Raw genomic sequence first — 20167 nt, 5'->3', positions numbered from 1 at the left:
TGTCCCTGTCGGCCGCTGCCGCCGGGCCCGTCTACCAAAGAATGTATTTCTTAATAGTGTAGGTTAATTGAGAAATTTGTTCCATGTTTTTCTATTTGCCTAATTAGTTGTCCTTTCATGCACTCATCCATCTACCCACCCATCCAATAACTTACCCTTCATTCATAGTCTCCTATGTCAGGTACAAGTACAGTGATTCTCACATTTATGAATGAGAATAGTAATCCTCTTTGGCTTTCTTCCCCCTAGGAAAACGGAGCTGTGCAGGAGAGGGCCTGGCACGCATGGAGCTGTTTCTATTCCTGACCACCATTTTACAGAACTTTAATCTGAAATCACTGCTCCATACTAAGGACATCAATATTACCCCAGTGGCCAATGGCTTAATCTCTCTGCCACCCCGTTACAAGATCTGCTTCATTCCTGTCTAAAGAAGATCAGACTTCCTATCCCAGGCTGTGGTGTTTTCTGAAAATCTGCTCCAGACCTACATCCACCTCCTTCTGATCAGGGACAAGCTGTCCTTCCTCCCATCTCATGTATTCCCATTCTGTCAAGACCCAGGAAACACCTCTCAACCATTTTGTAATTTCTGGAGTCACTGCACAAATATATTGCTACTTTCTATTCTCTGCAACAGTGTTATTTTCCCTTGTGCTAATGTGTATCTGGTCTTGAGTTAAAATAGAACTTCCCTGTAAAATAACTAATATAGTAAGATAATTCATGGTCATTTTTCTTCTGCAAGTTTTCAATAATAAATATATTTGATTTGCATACTTGTTTTTAGACTTGCTTACAATTCAGATAAAAAAAATGAAAGAAAACAGAGTTCACAACACATCATGCTGATCTACATGTCGTGAAGCATAGCGAATTCAAGCTAGGGTACTAGAGAGATATTTCATTCATTAAAGTACTTGCCATGCAAACCTGAAGATCTAAATACAGTCTGTGGTATATATATTATATACCAGGCATTGTGGTATATACTTGTTTTACCAACACTGAGGAAATAGAACAAGAGATCCTGGGAGCTTACTGGACACCCAACCCAGCCTAATTAGTGAGACTCATGTCCCAGTGAGATACCCGATCTCAAAAAAATGCTTGTCATTTCCCAAGAAACAACACCCGAGGTTCACCTCTGACTTCCACATATATGTGGGCACCTGATTGTACACACACATCCACACACCCACATACATACATGTAAAACAGAATGGGAAGAGGAAGGCGGTACCAAAGCCCTTTGGCCGAGCATCACTTAGAGTCACTGGAAGTATTTGTATTTGAAACAAATAAACAGTGTCCAGGAATTGCTCCACCCTGTAGAAGACAAGTCACAGAGAGAAATACACATGCAGAGTCAGGTCATGCCCTGCTTTGCTGCTATTGTCAACAAAAGGTAAAATTTTAAATATGCTTTTGACTTGATGTTCTCAGGTTAGACCTGAGGTCACATTTTGACTTTCTATTGCTAACCATATGCTCTATATGTGTTCCTTCTCTTCCCAAAAGAATAATGGTCCCAGGAAGAGTCACATTTCTATAATTTCTAGATGCTACATTCCTTTCTCACTGTATTGCAAGTAATCAACTGAGATGTGACATTACTGATTATCTCTTCCTGTCTTAGTCTCAAAGGAGCCACTTTGGCATTGCTAAGTTCTTACCTAGTACAGAGATATGTCTGCACATCTATTAGTATGCAAGCATACATTCACACATACTATTTGATCTATATACAGATTGTTGCGGTATAAAATGTAGCTCTTTGTGAAATACTACTATTCTACAAAGTCATGTATTTTTCTAGTAAAGATGTGCTGCACACTTTCCTCCAGCCTCTAAACTTGGATTCAAACTTGCCACCTGTTTTCCTGAGTATTCTTATTACAGTCAAATTACAGAGGAAATTCTCAGTTCTAAGACTAAGTGAACCAATTGCTTTGATAAATTAACTCTCATCTATCTACTATTTATATATCTATCACCTCTCTCTCTCATATATCTATATATTTTGTCTGTCTTTCCTATGTCCATCTGCCTATCAGTCTATGCTTCTACTTATCTATCATATTGTTTCTGTCTTGTAAGAAACCTGAGCAATTAAAGAAGTGATTTTCTTGACATTGCTTTTATTATTTATCTTGGAGTTTGCTGAATATACATTTCTAGAGTGTAGATAATTTATGTTGGTATTCTTCAGGCATTTTTAAATGAGTTATAATGTGCTGTGTTGCTTTGGGGAATTAGTTTACCTTGAATCTTGACCCTTCATTTGTAACATGGTTCCCCTTTGATATCTTAAAATATGTTTTTTCCACACTTTGTGGCAAAAAATTTCATTGTAAAATTCTTCATTTACTGGTAGTGAACATCTTCAGCTGCATAACATATTTCCTTTAATTAAACAGACTCCTATTTAATATTTTGTGGGACTCAACTATTATTTCTCATTTTTTTCTCTGACCTTTATATCAGTGTTTTATTATACATATGTGGTACTTCTTGACTTTCTTTCACATTGTTTACCCTTTCTATTCCTTTTATATCACATGTATATTTATGTGTATATACATGTAAAAATCATAAATTTTGTCAGTTATTATGTGTCTTTGGTTAATATACCCATTTTCATATAACATTATATTCTTAACTTTCATGAATTCTTTTATGTTTATTACTGAACTAGGTAGACAGTTCACTTTTGTAGGGCTGGATTGCAAATAGGTATTGTTTAAATTTGACTTTATGATGGAATATCTTATTTTCTCCATATGTGGTGATTGAGATATATTGAGATACTATATCCAGATATTTTTCTGGATATAGTAATCTGGACTGGCATCTATGGTCTCTTAGAGTCTGAAGCACATCTTTCCAAGCCCTTTTTTCTTTTAGAATCTCCATTGAGAAATCAGGTGTAACTTGAATAGTTCTATCTTTATATGTTTCTTTGTTTTTTCCCCTCCAGCTTTTAATATTCTTTCTTTGCTCTGTATGGTTTGTGTTTTTATTATTATAAGGCAATGGAACTTTCCTCTCTGGCCCAATCTATTTGGTATTTGGTATGCTTCTTGACCCTTTATAGGCATCTCCTTCTTTAGATTAGAAAAGTTTTCTTCTACAATTTTGTTGAAAATGTTTTCTGGGTCTTTGAGTTGATATTCTTGTTCTTCCTCTATTTCTATTATCTTAGGCTTGGTCTTTTCATAGTATTACAGATTTCCTGGATGTTTCGTGTTAGGAAGTTTTTAAGTTTAACATTTTCTTTGACTGATGTATTCATTTCTTCTATTGTATCTTAAATGCCTAAGATTCTTTTTCATTTCTTGTATTCTATTGGTAAATGTTGCCTCTGTAGTTCCTGTTCATTTACCTAGACTTCCCATTTTTAGGATTCCCTCAGTTTGTGTTTTCTTTATTGCTCTATTTCCATTTTCAGTTCATGAACAGTTTTGTTTACTTAAACTTGTTTGTTTTTTCTTGGCTTTCTTTAAAGAATTCATCTCTTCCAATTGTTTGTTTGTATTTCTGGCTGTCTTTGTGGGGCTTATTTATTTACTCTAATTGTTTTTGTTTTCCTGGATTTCTTTAAGTGATTTAGTTATTTCCTCTAAGCACCTCTTTCATCTTCACATAGTTGGTTTAAATTTTTTTTTTCTTGTGCTCTAGCTATGCTGGAATAATCAGGGTCTGCTGTGGTAGAATAGCCAAGTTTATATGGAAATGTATTGTCCTGGCTATTTTGTTCTTTTTTTTTTTTTTCCTGGAACTCACTTGGTAGCCCAGGCTGGCTCGAACTCACAAAGATCCACCTGCCTCTGCCTCCCGAGTGCTGGGATTAAAGGTGTGCGCCACCACCGCCCGGCGGCTATTTTGTTCTTACATTAGCATCTAGGCATCTGGGATTGGGGTGGTTATAGGTCTAGGTGCTAGTTTCTTGGTTTATCTTGGTTGGGTGGGTGTTTTGTACCTTCGTTTCTGTTTCTACTACAAATTTTCAGAGTGTGTTGGTGCTTTTCCTGGCCTGCTCATCTGGTGTACTCATTGGAATGTTTGCTGGTGTTGGAGGCTGGGGAGGGGGAGGCCAAGATGAGTTGGACTGTTGCAGTTCTAGACATGACCCTGAGTATTGGTTCTGGGTAACAGTGAGAGTGGGGTAGGCCCATGGGCATCCTACCTGGTCTGCTGGCAGATGTGGCCTGTGGTTAAGTTGGGGTATGGGATACAGCCAAGAGGCAGAGAGGGAAGGATAGGGTGGGATGGTCTGTGGGATCCACAGGAGGTGTGGACGGTGGGTGAGGGAAGCTTCAGCTGGTGTTCTGCTGCAGCACCATGGGAAACCATGATAATTGGGTCTGTGGTAACAGAAAGAGTGGAGAAGGTCCACGGGCAGCCTACCTGGTCTTTTGGTAGGCATGGCCTCTCAAACACTAACATCGTTTTGCTCCACTTTTAACTACTCTTTTTATTTTCCAATTTTCAAAAGTCTGTGGTCCTGTGTTCACTCTGTATTTGGGCAGGAAGCTGTGATGTTGCATGGATATGAAGTTGTGAAAGAAACCTTGATTGATCATGGGGAAGGGTTTGCTGGAAGAGGAAGCTTTCCAGTGGCTGATAAGATTGCTAAAAGCCATGGTAAGTTTCCATGCGCCTACATGTCCATGAGTCTACATGTCTATGCACCTATGTGTCCGTGTATGTATGTTGGGCTGTGGTCATAGGGAATTTGAGGAATGTAATCTTGAAAACTTGTTCAGACCCAGCTTGGCTTTCTGTGTGGCAACCACCTATCAGCACCCCTTCCTTACTTGATATCTCCCTACCCATTTCTGCTCTTTCTTTTATAAATTGTTTTCAGCAGTGGGAGGATCTGGAAAGAGATGAGATGCTTCTCACTCATGACTCTGTGAAACTTTGGGGTGGGGAAGAGGAGCATTGAGGACTGTGTTCAAGAAGAAGCTCTCTGTCTTGTGGAGGAACTGAGGAAAACCAACGATAAGTATTACTCATCACAGACTTCTATCTTGTTATTAGGTCCTGGAGAAGTTTTGAGGGTGGCCAGAGCTTTCATTCTGTGTTCTGGTTCAGTCTTCACATGGAAAGTGTGATTTGTAGTTTTAAAAAAAGAGAGAGAGAGAGAGTTTTTATATCTGTAATTTTTGTTTTATGATGGGATTCTGTCTGTTGCAGAGGGTCTAAACCATCATTTTAACTAGATATTTTCTAACTGTTTTGTTTTTTAAAAAATGACTATATGAATTTAGGTTTTGAGCTCAGTTTTGATTATTTACACAACAATAATTTCCCTCAGCATAAATATGAATTTCACTAGCAAACATTTGATATGTGAATATAATGGTAATCACTGCATCACACTTATATAGAACAGTAATTAGATGGTATAACTGTCTTTACTTGGACTATGTTGAACAACTGGCATATCTCAGGTCCAAGCATAAAGTTCAGGTGGATGTTGCTGTGTAACAAATTTTTTTCTTTGCTATATTTTAATAAGGATTTATCAGTTCATTCTCTTTTAAAAGCATAGCATAATTTATACAAGACAATGAATTATTTCTAATCCTTTATTCTATTGATTTATATTTTTGAATAAATATGTTATTACATGATTCTACAAATTAATATTCAGTTTTCATTAATATATACAACTAGGCTTCACTATTGGCTCCATCTTCATTTATTTATCTCATCTCCCTCTGTTTGTTGTAATACATTTGTTCAGTGAAAAGAGGAGGATAAGAATGCTCCTGCTTGCCCAGCTTCCTTCCATTTATGTGGTCTAGCAGCCAAGTCATCTCATCTCCCTGATATGTTCACAAGCCACTATCCTTGGTGATGCTGTCAATCAATATTAACCATCACAGGCATTTACTTCCTTTTAAATTAGAAAATCAGAGGGTGTCTAGACATAGAAATGAGAATTTAAAACTTTATCTGTTCCCTACATCTGTTTGCTTTCTTTTGGGAGCATATTTCAAACAAAGGTTCTCATCTTAATTTTACCCCAAGAAATCCATTTTATAATTAATGTTTATTTATACGATTTTCACTTCACATAAATAGATGTGTTTCCTTTTCATGTTAGTTTTCTGAATGCATGAACTTAACACAATCTCTCTGTCTATTATACTCTACCGGCTAAAGACATGAGCCTTTCAACCCCTATATATAAATTCCTACCTTCCTATCATTCTTTCCTTTTCCTCTTTTTTGGGGGGAGATGCTTTCCCCCTTCATTTTTATTTGTTCTTTGAGAAGTTTGTACAGTATATTTTGATTATATTTACACTCTCACCTCTTCCCAGATCCACCTGCCTTCCATCCCCATGCATGTTTGTATCATATTGTTCAGAGGCTTCACAAACAGACGTGGATCTCCCCAGAATTCTTGAATTGCTGAAGAATTTAAAAGTCCAATTTTCCCCTCCCAAAACAACAGACCCCTGGGGTAACAGGCCAGTCAATAAAAGTAGAAGATGAAAACTGAGTATACTCAATTTCATGATTTGGAAAAATGGCCAGATCACTGAAATCATATTAAAAATAAAAATGATGCGCAGATGTAATGCATATTGTTATGTCTACCAGGCTGTCTGTAAGTCTTGCTTAAATTGTCATAAGTTCTTTTATTTGCTAAGAGATACAGTGTTTTGCACACATATATTTCAGTGGCATTTTACAATTGTTCCCAACTCTCCAGGCTCACCCTGTGATCCCACCTTCATCCTGGGCTGTGCTCCATGCAATGTCATCTGCTCCATTCTTTTCCAGAATCATTTTGATTATAAAGATCAGGATTTTCTTTCCTTCATAGACATTTTAAATGAAAATGTAGAGATTCTGAGTTTCCCTTGGATGCAAGTGAGCTCAAGTGTAGTGGTATTGTGTTCCCCCAAAATATTGTGTACTCTAATAAATTTATCTGGGGTCAGAGAACAGACAGCCACTAGATACAAAGGCTAGAAAATGGTGGCACTCACACCTTTAATCCTAGCATTCCAGAGATAGAAATCCCTGTGATCTCTGTAAGTTCAAGGCCACATTGGAAATAGCCAAGCATGGTGACACACACCTTTAATCCCAGAAAGCCAGCCTTTAATCCCAGAGAGTGGTGGTAGAAAGCAGAAAGATATATAAGGCATGAGGACCAGAAACTAGAAGCATTTGGCTGGTTAAGCATGTGGCTGGTTAAACTTCAGGCTTTCGAGCAGCAGTTCAGCTGAGACCCATTCCAGATGAGGACTCAGAGGCCTCCAGTCTGAGGAGACAAGATCAGCTGAGGATCCGGCGAGGTGAGATAGCTGTGGCTTGTTCTGTCTCTCTGACCTTCCAGTATTCACCCCAATAACTGGCCTCGGGTTTGATTTTATTAATAAGAACTTTTAAGAATCCTGCTACACTCAAGCTTCTTCTTTAAAAAAAAAAAAAAAAAAAAAACACTTAGAGATAAGTGCTCCCTGAAATTCAAAAATTCTTTAGAAAAATTTCTATAAGCTGGAGGTGCTGTGGAATAATGCTTTTGTACACTGGTTTAATAAAATGCTGATTGGCCAGTAACCAGGCAGGAAGTATAGGCAGAAGTATAGGCAAGATAAGCAGACAAGGAGAATTCTGGGAAGAGGAAGGCTGAGTCAGGAGATGCCAGCCTGCTGTCCAGAGAGCAGCATGTAAGGCACACAGATAAAGCTAAGGAAAACATGGTGACATATAGATTAACAGAAATGGGCTGAGTTTAAGTGTAAGGGCTAGTTAATAGTAAGCTGAGCAGTTTTAATTAATATTCGCCTCTGTGTTTATTTGGGGGATGCAAGTGGGAGAGATTTGTCCTGACTGCTGGCAGGCTGGGACACAGAAAAACTTTCACTACATGGAGGTGCTCCTCAGCTCATCTCTGTTTCAAATCTATGCCTCCTTTAATGCTAGATAACACTAAATGCAGGGGCCTTTCTACCTCCTCCCTTTATGGCCACTGTGCTGACCATTATGTGGACTTGCATGTACTTTGAGGACTCCATTTCTTTCTTACCTGCATTGTGCCTGAAAGATTGAAACTAGGACAAAACATTAAAAAAATCTTTCTTATTAAGAACATACAGAAAAGGTTTTTGTATTGATTTTTATCTCCTCAAATTCATCCTAATAAAAACTTAAGTCATTCATAAGATTGTTATGAATGTACCTGAATGAATTCAAGTTAATCATGTAGTGATCCTCCCACTAAGTTCTTTCATATAAAATAAATGGATCCAAGATTCAGAAAAATTTTTTTAAATGTCTTAATGATTTTGTGGGATCATCAAAGAAGTATATTTCATAAAAGGTATTCCCAAGTGCCATGTTCATGGTAACATTAACAAATGGAAAGAAGTCTTATCAATATGGGATTCTCTCACTGTTTGAGCTTTTATTTCCCTTTTGAACATAATTTTTCCCATTCAGTTCCAAACCTGAAATAATTATTGGTGACACCCAGCTAAAGAGCTTTCCATCTCTTGCTCTAATTCAGGACATAACATGATGAAGAAACAAAGGCACCTTGGAACATTTTCTTAATCCATTTTTACCTGCCTTATGAACAAACAGAGGACAGATCATCAGGGTGTGAGGGAACATACATGGAATCCCAGCATGTGGTAAACAGAAGCAGAAAGATGTAAAATTTAAGGTCATGTTCAGCTGCATAGAGTTTGAGTACAGCCTGGACACCATGAGACCATATCAAAAAAAAAAAAAGGAAACTTTAAAAACTGACCAGAATTATAATGCTTTTATTTAAGACACACACGGGCTAGGTGATGCTGAACTTCACCTCACATTATAATCATTTTTTTCAGTTTTAGCTTTACAGTAATATATATATATTAATAATTTGGCATGAGATAAGAGTCAGCAATGCTAAAGACAATAAATCATTGCACAGCATAAGGAACTGCAGATGTGTTTGGGGGTGACCCTAGAAGTTAGCCAGAATGGAAGACAGGCATTCCCTGGATCTTGAGGAGATGAGTCAATGTGAGATGGGAGGCCAGGGAGACACGCCTGACAGAAGAGGTCAACTGTGCCCTGGAGGAAGAGACTACAGAAAGAAGCACGTGGTGTTCATTCAGACTGGGATGAAGCAGATCCGGAACTCTGGTGGCACAGAAACAAATCCATTGGCAACTGCAGTGGTATCAAGGTCTTTCAGGTCAACTGGAGATTTCAGATTAAAGTTCTGTAAAATGGTGGTCAGGAATAAAAATAGCTCCATTCGGGCCAGGCCCTCTCCTACACAAATTCGTTTTCCTGCAAATAAGAAAGAATATGTCTAAAGAATACATATCTATCAAGGAATTTCATACTCAGCTCCCCAGGAAGCAGTCAAAGAGATCCTGGATAGATTAATTACTTTCACTTAAAAAGGTGGACTTCTGAGTTCTTATCTAAAACAAAGAATGGGCAGACTTACCCATTTGCACAACTGTTTGGAGAGACTTTCAAAGCTCCTGCCAACACACCTCTTTGGTAGAACTACTTAGCTTTCTAAGTAGTTTTTTCTGTCTTTGTCCAAGTTGATCAATCTGATACTGTAGCCTAAATCAGCCTATTCTGGTTTAGAGAAAGGTAATCCGTCTCCTGCTCCAATCATTTAAGAACCCTTCAGGCTGTCTTGGAAACCAACTCAGGTTCCCCATCCCATGCAGAGAGTTGGTTTCTTGTGTATTCTGCTATATGGTGTATGTGGGTTTTCACTTGCCATAAAATTTAGATGAATGTTGTCATTATGTCTTTTATGTCTTTTAATTCAAGTGGGCAAAGACGTCAAATCCTTTCCTGTACCCCTAAATCATATCATAATTATTAGACAAATAATTGGAGGGATGGAGAAATTGACCATTGGGTGGATAAATGGAGGAAAAGTGGAGATATTTTCTCCATATTTAATATTAGCAAATATAACATTAAAATATTTGGATAATAATTTCAAGATGGTGGAGCAGCAACATGGAACACTGTAAGTCTCATCCACAGGATGGAAACAAAGGAAGACATAAGTAATTGCCAGTGGCCATGAGTGGCCTTGGTGGGCCTTGGGAAGTGATGGTGTGAAAAGGAAAGCTGAGTACTCCAGAAAATGTGGAGAATAAAGAAAATAGAAGCAGAGTACCTCTGTTCCCAGGACCAACACCTGAATAAGGAAGGGACTCTTCCCTCAAAGGGGATAAAGGTGAAAGAAAAAGAGACATAGCATTGTACTGAAGACTGCACCATACAGACAAAATAGCTTAAATAAACAGGTGGCTAGCAGTCTTAATGATCAGAAAACTTTATCAAAACCCTCATGTGTCTCATAGCAGACACTCTAGCCCATAGCTATCTTAACAGATAAGTCCTAATTATAGGAATTAAATTACTCTGGGAGTTAAGAACTCTGACGTCATCACAAGCAAAGTCCCCATGGATATCCCTCAACTGTGACTGGGTAGGCAGTGGCCACCTGAGACAGTTGCTTAAGGCGAGTCTTTCTTTGGCATAAACCTTGCTGTGGTTTGAATACAAATATAAAATATTCTTTAAAGAATAATGTGTGGTGGTATTGTATTCCCCAAAATATTGTGCACCCTAATAAACTTATCTGGGGTCAGAGACAGAACAGCCACAATATTAAACATAGAAGTTAGGCAGTGGTAGCACACGCCTTTAATCCTAGCATTCCAGAGGCAGAAATCCATGTGTTCAAGGATACAGCCAGGCATGGTGACTCATCACGCCTTTAATGCCAGAAAGTGAGCCTTTAATCCCAGGGAGTGGTGGTAGAAAGCAGAAAGGTATATAAGGCGTGAGGACCAGAAGCTAGAAGCATTTGGACTGGTTAAGCATTTGGACTGGTTAAGCATTTGGTCTGGTTAAGCTTTCAGGCTTCTAGCAGCACAGTTCAGCTGAGAGCCATTCGGATATGAGGACACAGAGGCTTCCAATCTGAGGAAATAAGACCACCTGAGGAATTGGCCAGGTGAGGAAGCTGTGGCTTGTTCTGTCTCTCTGATCTTCCAGTGTTCACCCCAATAACTGGCCTCCAGGTTTGATTTTATTAATAAGAACTTTTTAAGATCATGCTACAATAATGGGTTTAAACATTTGGTCCCCAGTTGGTAATACTGTTCTACAATGCTGTGGACCCTTTAGGAAGTGAGGCCTCAATATAGGAGGTCAGTGACTAGAAGTAGTCCCTCAAGTTTTATAGTCTGCCCCCACTTCTCACCTGCTCTCTTCTTCCTGTTCCATCATGATGTGAGAATGGGAGAGGTCCCAGCTACACTCTCCAGCCTCAAGGAAGACACCTACTACCCTGCTTTCTCTACCCTAATACACCATATGCCTTCAAAATGTAACCCTTTAAGTTGGTCCTTGACAAATATATGGTTGTAAGAACAAAAAAATTGACTTGTACAGAAAATTGATATGGAGGAATAGGTCTGTTGCAGTGATTAACCTCAGCATGTGATTCTTAGGAATTGCCTTGTGGGAGGAACATGGAAGAGTTTGTAGCTATAGGCTAGTGAAGCTCTAATGTTCACTAAGCAGAGTTCAATATGCCATTCTGCTGGAAATTTTGAGGACTCTGTGAGAAATGACCTAAAGGCCATTCATGTCACATTTAAGCAAAGCATCTGGTCATTCCCTGTACTCCAAAAGTTTGAGTGAGGTTGGGTTGTTTGTAATGAACTAGTTTGTTTGGTGGAAGAAGCTTCAAGACAGGATAGCATTTAGGCTTCATCATGGCTATTGATCACACTTCTTATCAGGGTCCACAGAGAGAGAAAACATGTGGAACAGGAGCATCAGAGAGTCTAACAAAGCAGACAAAAAAGATACAGACAATGTCGTGGCTGTGGAAGAGATTAGTGGCATTAAAAAGTAACATTATACTCTGCTCTGGAACAATTGAGAAGGTGGCCTGAGGGCAGCACCCTCAGGTGGAGCAGTCCATGAATATCCCTCTTAGGGTCCTTCTCTTTTTTCCATCAAGATCATGATGGAAAAAACCACAGAGACAGCTGACCTGAGCTAGTGGAAGCTCACAGACTCTGGATTTACAGCTGGGTAGACTGCATAAGACCAAACTAGGTCCTCTAAATGTGGGTGTCAGTTGTGTGACTTGATCTGTTTGGGGGGACCCTGGCAATGGGACCAGGACCTATGCCTAGGTACATGAACTGGCTTTTTAGAGCCCATTCCCTATGGTGCGATGCCTTACTCAAGCCTTGATGCAGAGGGGAGGGGATTACCCCTATGAGGAGTGAATGTGGGTGGGATGGGAGGAAGGGGAACAGTGATTGATATGTAAAATGAATACATACATACATACATACATACATACATACATACATACATAAACAAATAAATAAATAAAGTTGTCAGCTCTAAAACAATAGTCTAGAAAAATGTTTCTACGGGGTCCAAAGTCAGGAGTCACTGTATTCTTGATCCAAAGGGGCCTAGCAGAACAACCTGACATTATCACCTGTCTAGTACTAGTTTTGCAGACATTAATGATGCAAGAGAGTGGGTGTATCCATGGCTGGTGTTCATTGGAACCACGCTGTGTTGAACCAGCCCCACCCTTCACTGGCCCTGGAATGGCTGGTCCTGTCCCTTGCTGGATATTGCAGCAGCAAGCTGGCCTTACTCCTCAGGTAAGAGCTCACACACACACCCCACCGGGCACTCCAGGAAAGATGACCCCACCCCTCACCATAAGCATGTACCTCACCTAGGAAGCACACTAGAGCTGACCTGGTCAGGGACACAGGTGAGCCATCCCTGAGGGCATGAGAGCAGGAAAGCTGACCCCGCCCCTCACCTCATCTGCCATGTGGTAGCATGGGGGAGAGAAAGATATCCTCCCTCCTCACCTATTACCACCTGCGGCAGGTAAGAGAGCTGGCCCCTGGAGTCACAAGAACAGGAAGGAGAGCTAGCCCTGATCCTCACCGGCTGCAGTGCACTAGAAAGCAGCTTCGGCTTCCTGTCTGGGCAGCACAGTAGATGCCAGGTCCTTGGAACATCTACCTAGGAAACTTCAGGCCAAGAGTTCAGTCAATGTGAAACCCATTAACTTGTATAAGTAATAATATTTATAAAAAGAAAATAGTGAATATTGGCTTCATTAAAAGCAGTGACTTAAGTATCTCCATCCCACATAAGAACTACCCTTTTATATTTCATGTTCCCATCCTTAGAACTAGAAACATCCACACTGCTCATCTTTCCTATTCACAGTCTGAGTTTTACAAGCTTTTCTTACAGCCTTCAACCCCAACTGTCAGCTCCAGTGATGTCTAAGAACCATGAGTATTCAAAAATTTTATAATTTTATTGCCTAAATGCCTATACTACATTCAAGATGTAGCCAAACATAATTTTCTCTTTCTTATCTTGAACATAAATAAAATATCACCCTCAGCAAGAATTTCTGAAAAATGGTTTTCTGGTTTTGTTTTCCTCAAGTGTGTCAAAATATGCATTCTTAAAAAAAGTTTTGGTCTTTGTCATCACAGTGACTATAATAAGAGATAAAAAGCAGACATCCAAAGTCACAATATCAGCAAGAGAGGCTCCATGGCTGGAAACTTAGCACACATCAGGTATACAAATCCAAGAGTTTGCTCTCTGACTCATGACTTTGGAAGGGTGTTCTGTGAACATCACAGTGCATCCTGCCATTATAGAGTTATTTGGAAGATTTTCTGACACCCAGGATGAGAAGCCCCAGTGTTGTTATTCATAACCTCCTTACAATGCCTTGCCTGTTCCCCTTCTCTTGTTGCCTTTTCGGGCATCTCACATGTGTTCTCTGGGTTATCATCTTGCCTAGTCCATCTCATATTTTGCAGTGGAGTACAAGAAGCAAGAGATAAGCAAATTATTCCCTACAATTTTCACCTGCCTCCCTCTGGCAACTTGTGTTTCCCACCATCACAACCATTCCTTTGGGACTGTAATAAACGGTTTGCTCTTCTGTTACCCTTCCTGAGTGTGATGCTTTTATTCTGTACTTGGGGAGACTTGAATCTGCCTAAAGTTGTAAACTGAGAAGCACCACAGAGAAGACATTGAATCATGCCATAGAGTTAGCTACCTTCCTCAGAAAAGGGCAATCTATCTTACTGTCTAGAAGACTTCAACTGTAGCTTTGTGATAATGTAATCCATAATCTAACCACATTATGGGCTAGCTTTGCAAATTTGGAAAGGATGGGTCAACACTGTAAAGTCCTTCTAATGTGGCTTATCAGTCAGTCTGTTTTGTCTCAGAGAAAGTATATGGGCATTGGGAGTAGTGATCTGATCATGTCTAAAGAGTTAATCTACAGTCCCAAGAAAAAGCACAATGTAAGCCTCAAGGAATGCCTACAAGTTGCCTTGTTGTATTGAAAATAAATTTTGATTACCTGTTGAGAAAGGAATAGAGTAGTCACTTTTCTTAAACTTTCCATTCTCATCCAGAAAGTGTCCAGGATCAAACCTCTTTGGGTTGGGGAATTCTTTGTCATCATGTAGCACAGATGTCAGTGATGTTATTACAGTAGTACCCTAGAAATAAGAGGCATAGACAAGTCAAGTTTCCTAAAAAGTTGTGGAGGTAAAAGGAACAATAGGTATCACATAGTTTAATTTTTTGATCTAGAGATGAGGAAACCATTACCAAACAAGAGCTGAGGCATAGCCAGAAAGATCGTGTAACAATCAGGGTAGATAAATAGCTGGAGTCCAGTGGCAGTGATCTGCATTCAGTGCCTCTAACAGCAACTGAAGTACTAAGAAATGGGATATTTGGTGCCAACACTTCTGAGTCTGTTTTCACTATCAACAAACTTAATTTAATACTGGTGTCTGTCACACACAGTGCTCTTGTTCACCACTGCTGGTATCGCAACATTCACATTGCATACTCACGTGGAAGTTTGTTTTTATACAGAAAACATCACAGGAATGTTTCATATATATGTCTGATATCGTTAAAAAAAATCTTCTGGAATAACAGGACCCAAAAGTAATAAAAACATTATTCAGTGCTTTCACTAACAAGTTTGGCTTGATTAAAAAAATATGGGGATTTTATTACATTTAGAACAACATGAAAAATAAAAGGATGATGACACAGAAATAGAATCATTTTGTGAGTCAGGACAGGACCATCAGTTCAGGCAAGCATAAAAATTGAAACTGATAGCACCATTGATAGGGAATAACCAGTCACTTTCTGATTGAAGACACAACTTCATTTACCTTTCTTAGGATACTCAATAAGTTGTTCTGATTTAGCCACTTTGGTTTTTGTATTTTGATATGACAAATGTGCCCATTGTGAGCCTGTTGAATAGATCAATAATATGTCTGTGGAAATGAGTGCAGTTAATTGCCTACTAGAATAATTTTAAAAATTGACAAGGCAGGGGCTGCAGAGATGGCTCAGCAGTTAAGAGCACTGACTGCTCTTCCAGAGGACCCCGGTTCAATTCCCAGAACCCACATGGCAGCTCACAATTGTCTGTAACTCCAGCTCCAGGGGATCCAACACCCCCACACAGGCATACATACAGGCAAACCACCAATGCACATAAAATAAAAATAAATAAATTATTTTTTTAATTGACAAGGCAGATCACATATAATAAATGACTGACAACCTAACCTCTTCTTTCCTTCATTCTGTTGTTTTGTTTTTAAAAGAAAGAAAGCATGAATTTGGGTTGGTAGGAAGGGAATCTGGAAAGAGTTGGGGAACAGAACAGAATAAGATAAAAATGTACTCTATGAATAAATAAAATAATTTTAAAAAATAAAGAATTCCTAAAAGTTGTCCTCTGACTACCACAGATGGCATGTACACACATACACACACACACACACACACACACACACACACACACAAATGCATACATAAATTAATAAATGTGATTTTATAAAAATTCCTGTGGTATTTAAATATAGGTTGTATATTGTACAATATCATTTTATCGATGAGAACTGAGTATGAATGATATTAGTACTATGTACTAAAATAAAAGTTATTACTGAAACATAAATACTGAAATATCGAGCTATAGATATATACATGTATCCATACATAGTTATAGAGGTGATAAAATATACTAGAGATGTTAAAATTTACATATTAATTTATTTACATTTTAATTTAAAATACAAAATAGAGAAAATTCTCATATATTTATTATATAACACATCTATAATTTTTATTTTATATTGAGTCACTTCAATGTTTTAGTGAACTAATGTAATTAAATTTTTTTCAATGGAAAAGAAGTCATTTTCTCAAAATACCTGTTTCAAATAATATGAGGTTATTTCAAGATAATGAAAAAATATCAAGCTTGATCAATTCTCTGTACTAATTAACTTAAAAATAGCTACTGAGCTATACTTAAAGCTAAAACAAGAATGTATCTAGAAGATGATGAGGAAAAATCATTAAGACCTGGTACTGACAAATATTTTTTCGGATAGGATACAAATGTACAGATCTACCTTAAGTAATTATAGAATATTCTGTTAGACAGTCATTCTACGCATAGACAAATATTCCTTGTACAAATTCAGTCTTTCACCTCCTTTGACTAGCTCAAGATCTGAGGATGTTTAATCAAAAAGAAATTTTGAAAACCATTTTTCATATGTCAAAAGCTATAGAGTTTAAATCTCAGTTTCCATTGCCAGTAGTCACAGCCATTACAGACAGAGTTCACACACGGTCAGCAATTGCTTTCCTATTTCAGTAGCAAACTGTAGATACACAACAGAATCCCTGTGGCTGAGAAATTCTGAAATATGGCCAGTTAAAGTAAATATTTCTCTAATCATCTCTTAGTTTTCTCCCCTGAAATCAGTGACTCTAGTCTATAGAAGAATATGTCATTTACCTTATTTGAACATAGTAGAATTACCCACAAAATGTTTCTCATGTCTCTACTAGTCTTATGCCTGAAGAACATAAACAGATCATTCACAGGGACTCTGACTTTTTTGGACTCAAGGCCACAACACAGGATGATGAGCCACCAATGGCTTTCAGTTTGGAAGATGGCTACACTTTCCCCTATCAGATTCCAAAAGCTGGTGTTATCAGTCAGGGATGTTGGAAATCCCATTGTTTCCTCAATCTGCTTTCTATTGACTCACAATGGAGAAAAAATACTTTCCTTAATATTACTCTCAGTTTCAAATCTCAAGAAAAAGATATTTACTGCTGTTTATGCCTTTGGTGAAAGGAGAGCTGATTGAAGCCGTAACCTTCATGTCAGATCTCTCACCCCCAGAGCAAGCCCATCACTTATTGCCAAACTCATTAAATGCTTATTCTTCCTGGGATAGCATTAGTAATTGCAGCCTTACCAACTTTAGTACTCAGTTCTGATAACAATATAATTTTGTTTTATTGCATTATTAACATGAAATGTCCTGACTTCACATGGAAAGAGATGCTTATCTGGTGATTTAAATGTACATATATAATCATAGACCATGTGTTAGAAAATATTGTTAGGATATAAAGACTAGGATTTGCATGAAAAATATAGCTCATAACTTTACAACCAGAATGCCTAGATAAATGCAGAAAGTATATTATCAAGCTTTATAAATCTGTAGATTCAATTATTCTTGATATTTGAGGGACAAAAGAATGTCAGGTCAGTTAATGCCTAGAGTTAACCACCGCTTCTAGTCATATCAATTCTGAGTCATTGACAAAAGTGTTACTTAATTCTGACTTCCTAGTGGAAAAGGAACTCTTTCTGGATGGGGATAATCATCCTCTGAAATGTTGCATTTTCAAACAGAACGTTTGGTATTTTACTAAGTGTTGCTCAGAACTGCAAGGATATGACTAAGTGATCACAAGAGGAGTGAGGGAAGGCAATATAAGCAGATGTTTTTCAGGGAATAGTTTATACAGCTTCCTGTAAAAAGCATCATACTCATATTTAAAAATACTTAAAAAAATGATGAATAAAAACAATGCAACAAAGTCTCTAAGTGGTAGAAAGAAGAGCCATCAATAACATACAGCAGAGAAAATCCAACTGTGTGCATAGAAGTAAAATATGGACATTTGTGAGCAAAGTGCCTCCAATAAGTACAGGTCACACATGGATAAAGTAAATGAATTTGATAAAATTCTGGAAATGTTCACACAAAAATAGTCCTTTAGATATTACAGAACAGAGAAAATTTTCTTATTTGATAATCAACTAAAATTTATGTAAAGCATCATTCTTGGAAATAGGATAGTAAGTTTCAATACCTCTCTACAGAGTAGAAATGAAAAACGTATGTCTACCACCAACTGCGTCCAACTCTCTCCTGGAAATTCTAGTCATTACAATGTTGTTATTAGAAATTAGGAGCATAAGAATTAGGGAATATAAAATATGAAATGTTAATACGTTAATCCAGATGGCAGTAAAAAGCATCTCAAACTTGCAAAAGAACCTCAAGATAAAGTTATTGGCAGAATAGTCACCTTCTAAAGGTTACTAGAAATGTCATCACAATGATAAAAATCAAGTGTATGTTCAGGAATATTTAGAAGCCACTGCACTGAAAACAAAACATAATTAAGAATATAAAATAAGCCGGGTGGTGGTGGTGCATGCCTTTAATCCCAACACTCAGGAAGGAGAGGCAGGTAGATCTCTGTGAGTTTGAGGCCAGCCTGGTCTACAGAACAAGATCCAGGATAGGCACCAAAACTACACAGAGAAACCCTGTCTTGAAAAAACAAAATACATATATAAAGCTAAAGTATAATGGGAATCTAAACATTTGAATTGAAAGAGTTAATTGGGCAATGTGCATATACAATACACAGTACATTTCTTATTACCCTGATTAAAAAGTACTAAGATTGGCAAGCTGGTCTTCTCTGAATATTCTTTTTAAAATCTAAGCAGCTAAGGGTGGCTAGAACTATCTTTAAAGGAGAGCAAATTTGAAAGACATATAGAGACATGTTCTAAAGATTTTTAGACTCTTAATAGAAACAGCACAACATCCAACTGCCAGATGTGAAGTGTTTACCTCTCTTTGATCTTATGTGGGAAGCAAATTAGAATCAATCACACTGTGAATCAAGATCAAGATTAAGGTATGCTAGAAGAAGATATGTAGCATTAAGGTATGTAGAAGAAGGAAGCTTACCTTGGGAATGAGATAGTTTCTGAATTTAATGTCACAGGTCACTGCACGGGGCAGACTGGTGGGAAGGAGGTCAATGTACCTCTGAATCTCATGCAACACAGCATCAGTGTAGGGCATGTGACTCCTGTCCTGCATGCAGGGGCTTCTGTGTCTACCAATCACATGGTCAATCTCTTCCTGTACTTTGGCTAGTTCAACAGAGTGAGAAATGACAGAATAAGAGAGAAATGGCACATTGATCACAACTCAGGCTAATGGAGCACGATGAAGGTACTCAGCAGCATTATGAATGCATAATACGTGCTAAGGAAATGACAGTTACTATGATATAATATACTATATGCAATATATAATGTATCATAATACGAGTCTCTCCTACATACTGTGTGTCACAGTACAGTAGCCCTTACCTATAAAGCAGTATAACTGAAACCAATATCAATTACTAATTTCAAGCAACAAAGAGAATAACAGTAAGTCAAGAAAAACAGCTCTTACAAAAGAAAACTATTGCCAGGCGGTGGTGGCGCACGCCTTTAATCCCAGCACTTGGGAAGCAGAGGCAGGCAGATCTCTGAGTTCGAGGCCAGCCTGGTCTCCAAAGTAAGTTCCAGGAAAGGCACAAAGCTACACAGAGAAACCCTGTCTTGAAAAACCAAAAAAAAAGAAAAAAGAAAGAAATAAAACTATCGACAAAATGTTACATTTATACCAAAATAATATAATATATTTTGAATTAAATTATAGTATGTGGCTGTAGAGATGGTTCAGTGTTAAGAGCACTGGCTGCTCTTCCAGAGAACCTGGGTTCAATTCCCAACACCCACATGGCAGCTCACAACTGTCTGTAATTCCGGTTCCAGGGGATCAGACACCCTCACACAGACATACATGCAGAAAATACCAATGCACATAAAATAAATAAATAAATT

The 20167-nt window shown here is 38.1% G+C and overlaps 1 protein-coding gene and 1 pseudogene across 1 annotated transcript in view; one reads left to right on the top strand and one right to left on the bottom strand.

Moving 5' to 3' along the window:
• Positions 1-4494: 4494 nt before the first annotated feature.
• LOC114689330 lies at positions 4495-8082 on the top strand (annotated as a pseudogene).
• Positions 8083-8784: 702 nt separating this feature from the next.
• The window catches only part of LOC114689289 (cytochrome P450 2C42-like), a 25918-nt gene continuing 14535 nt past the window's right edge, over positions 8785-20167 (bottom strand). The window contains exons 8-9 of the mRNA XM_037201641.1: positions 14468-14609; positions 8785-9318 (exon numbers count right to left, since the gene is read on the bottom strand). Coding sequence (XP_037057536.1) covers positions 9137-9318; positions 14468-14609 — 324 coding nt within the window. The 3' untranslated portion in view covers positions 8785-9136. The remainder of the gene's footprint in view (positions 9319-14467; positions 14610-20167) is intronic.

This window comes from Peromyscus leucopus, chromosome 1 (genome assembly GCF_004664715.2).
Source record: "Peromyscus leucopus breed LL Stock chromosome 1, UCI_PerLeu_2.1, whole genome shotgun sequence".
Classification (NCBI taxonomy): Eukaryota; Metazoa; Chordata; class Mammalia; order Rodentia; family Cricetidae; genus Peromyscus; species Peromyscus leucopus.
This window is presented reverse-complemented; position numbering and strand designations above follow the sequence as displayed.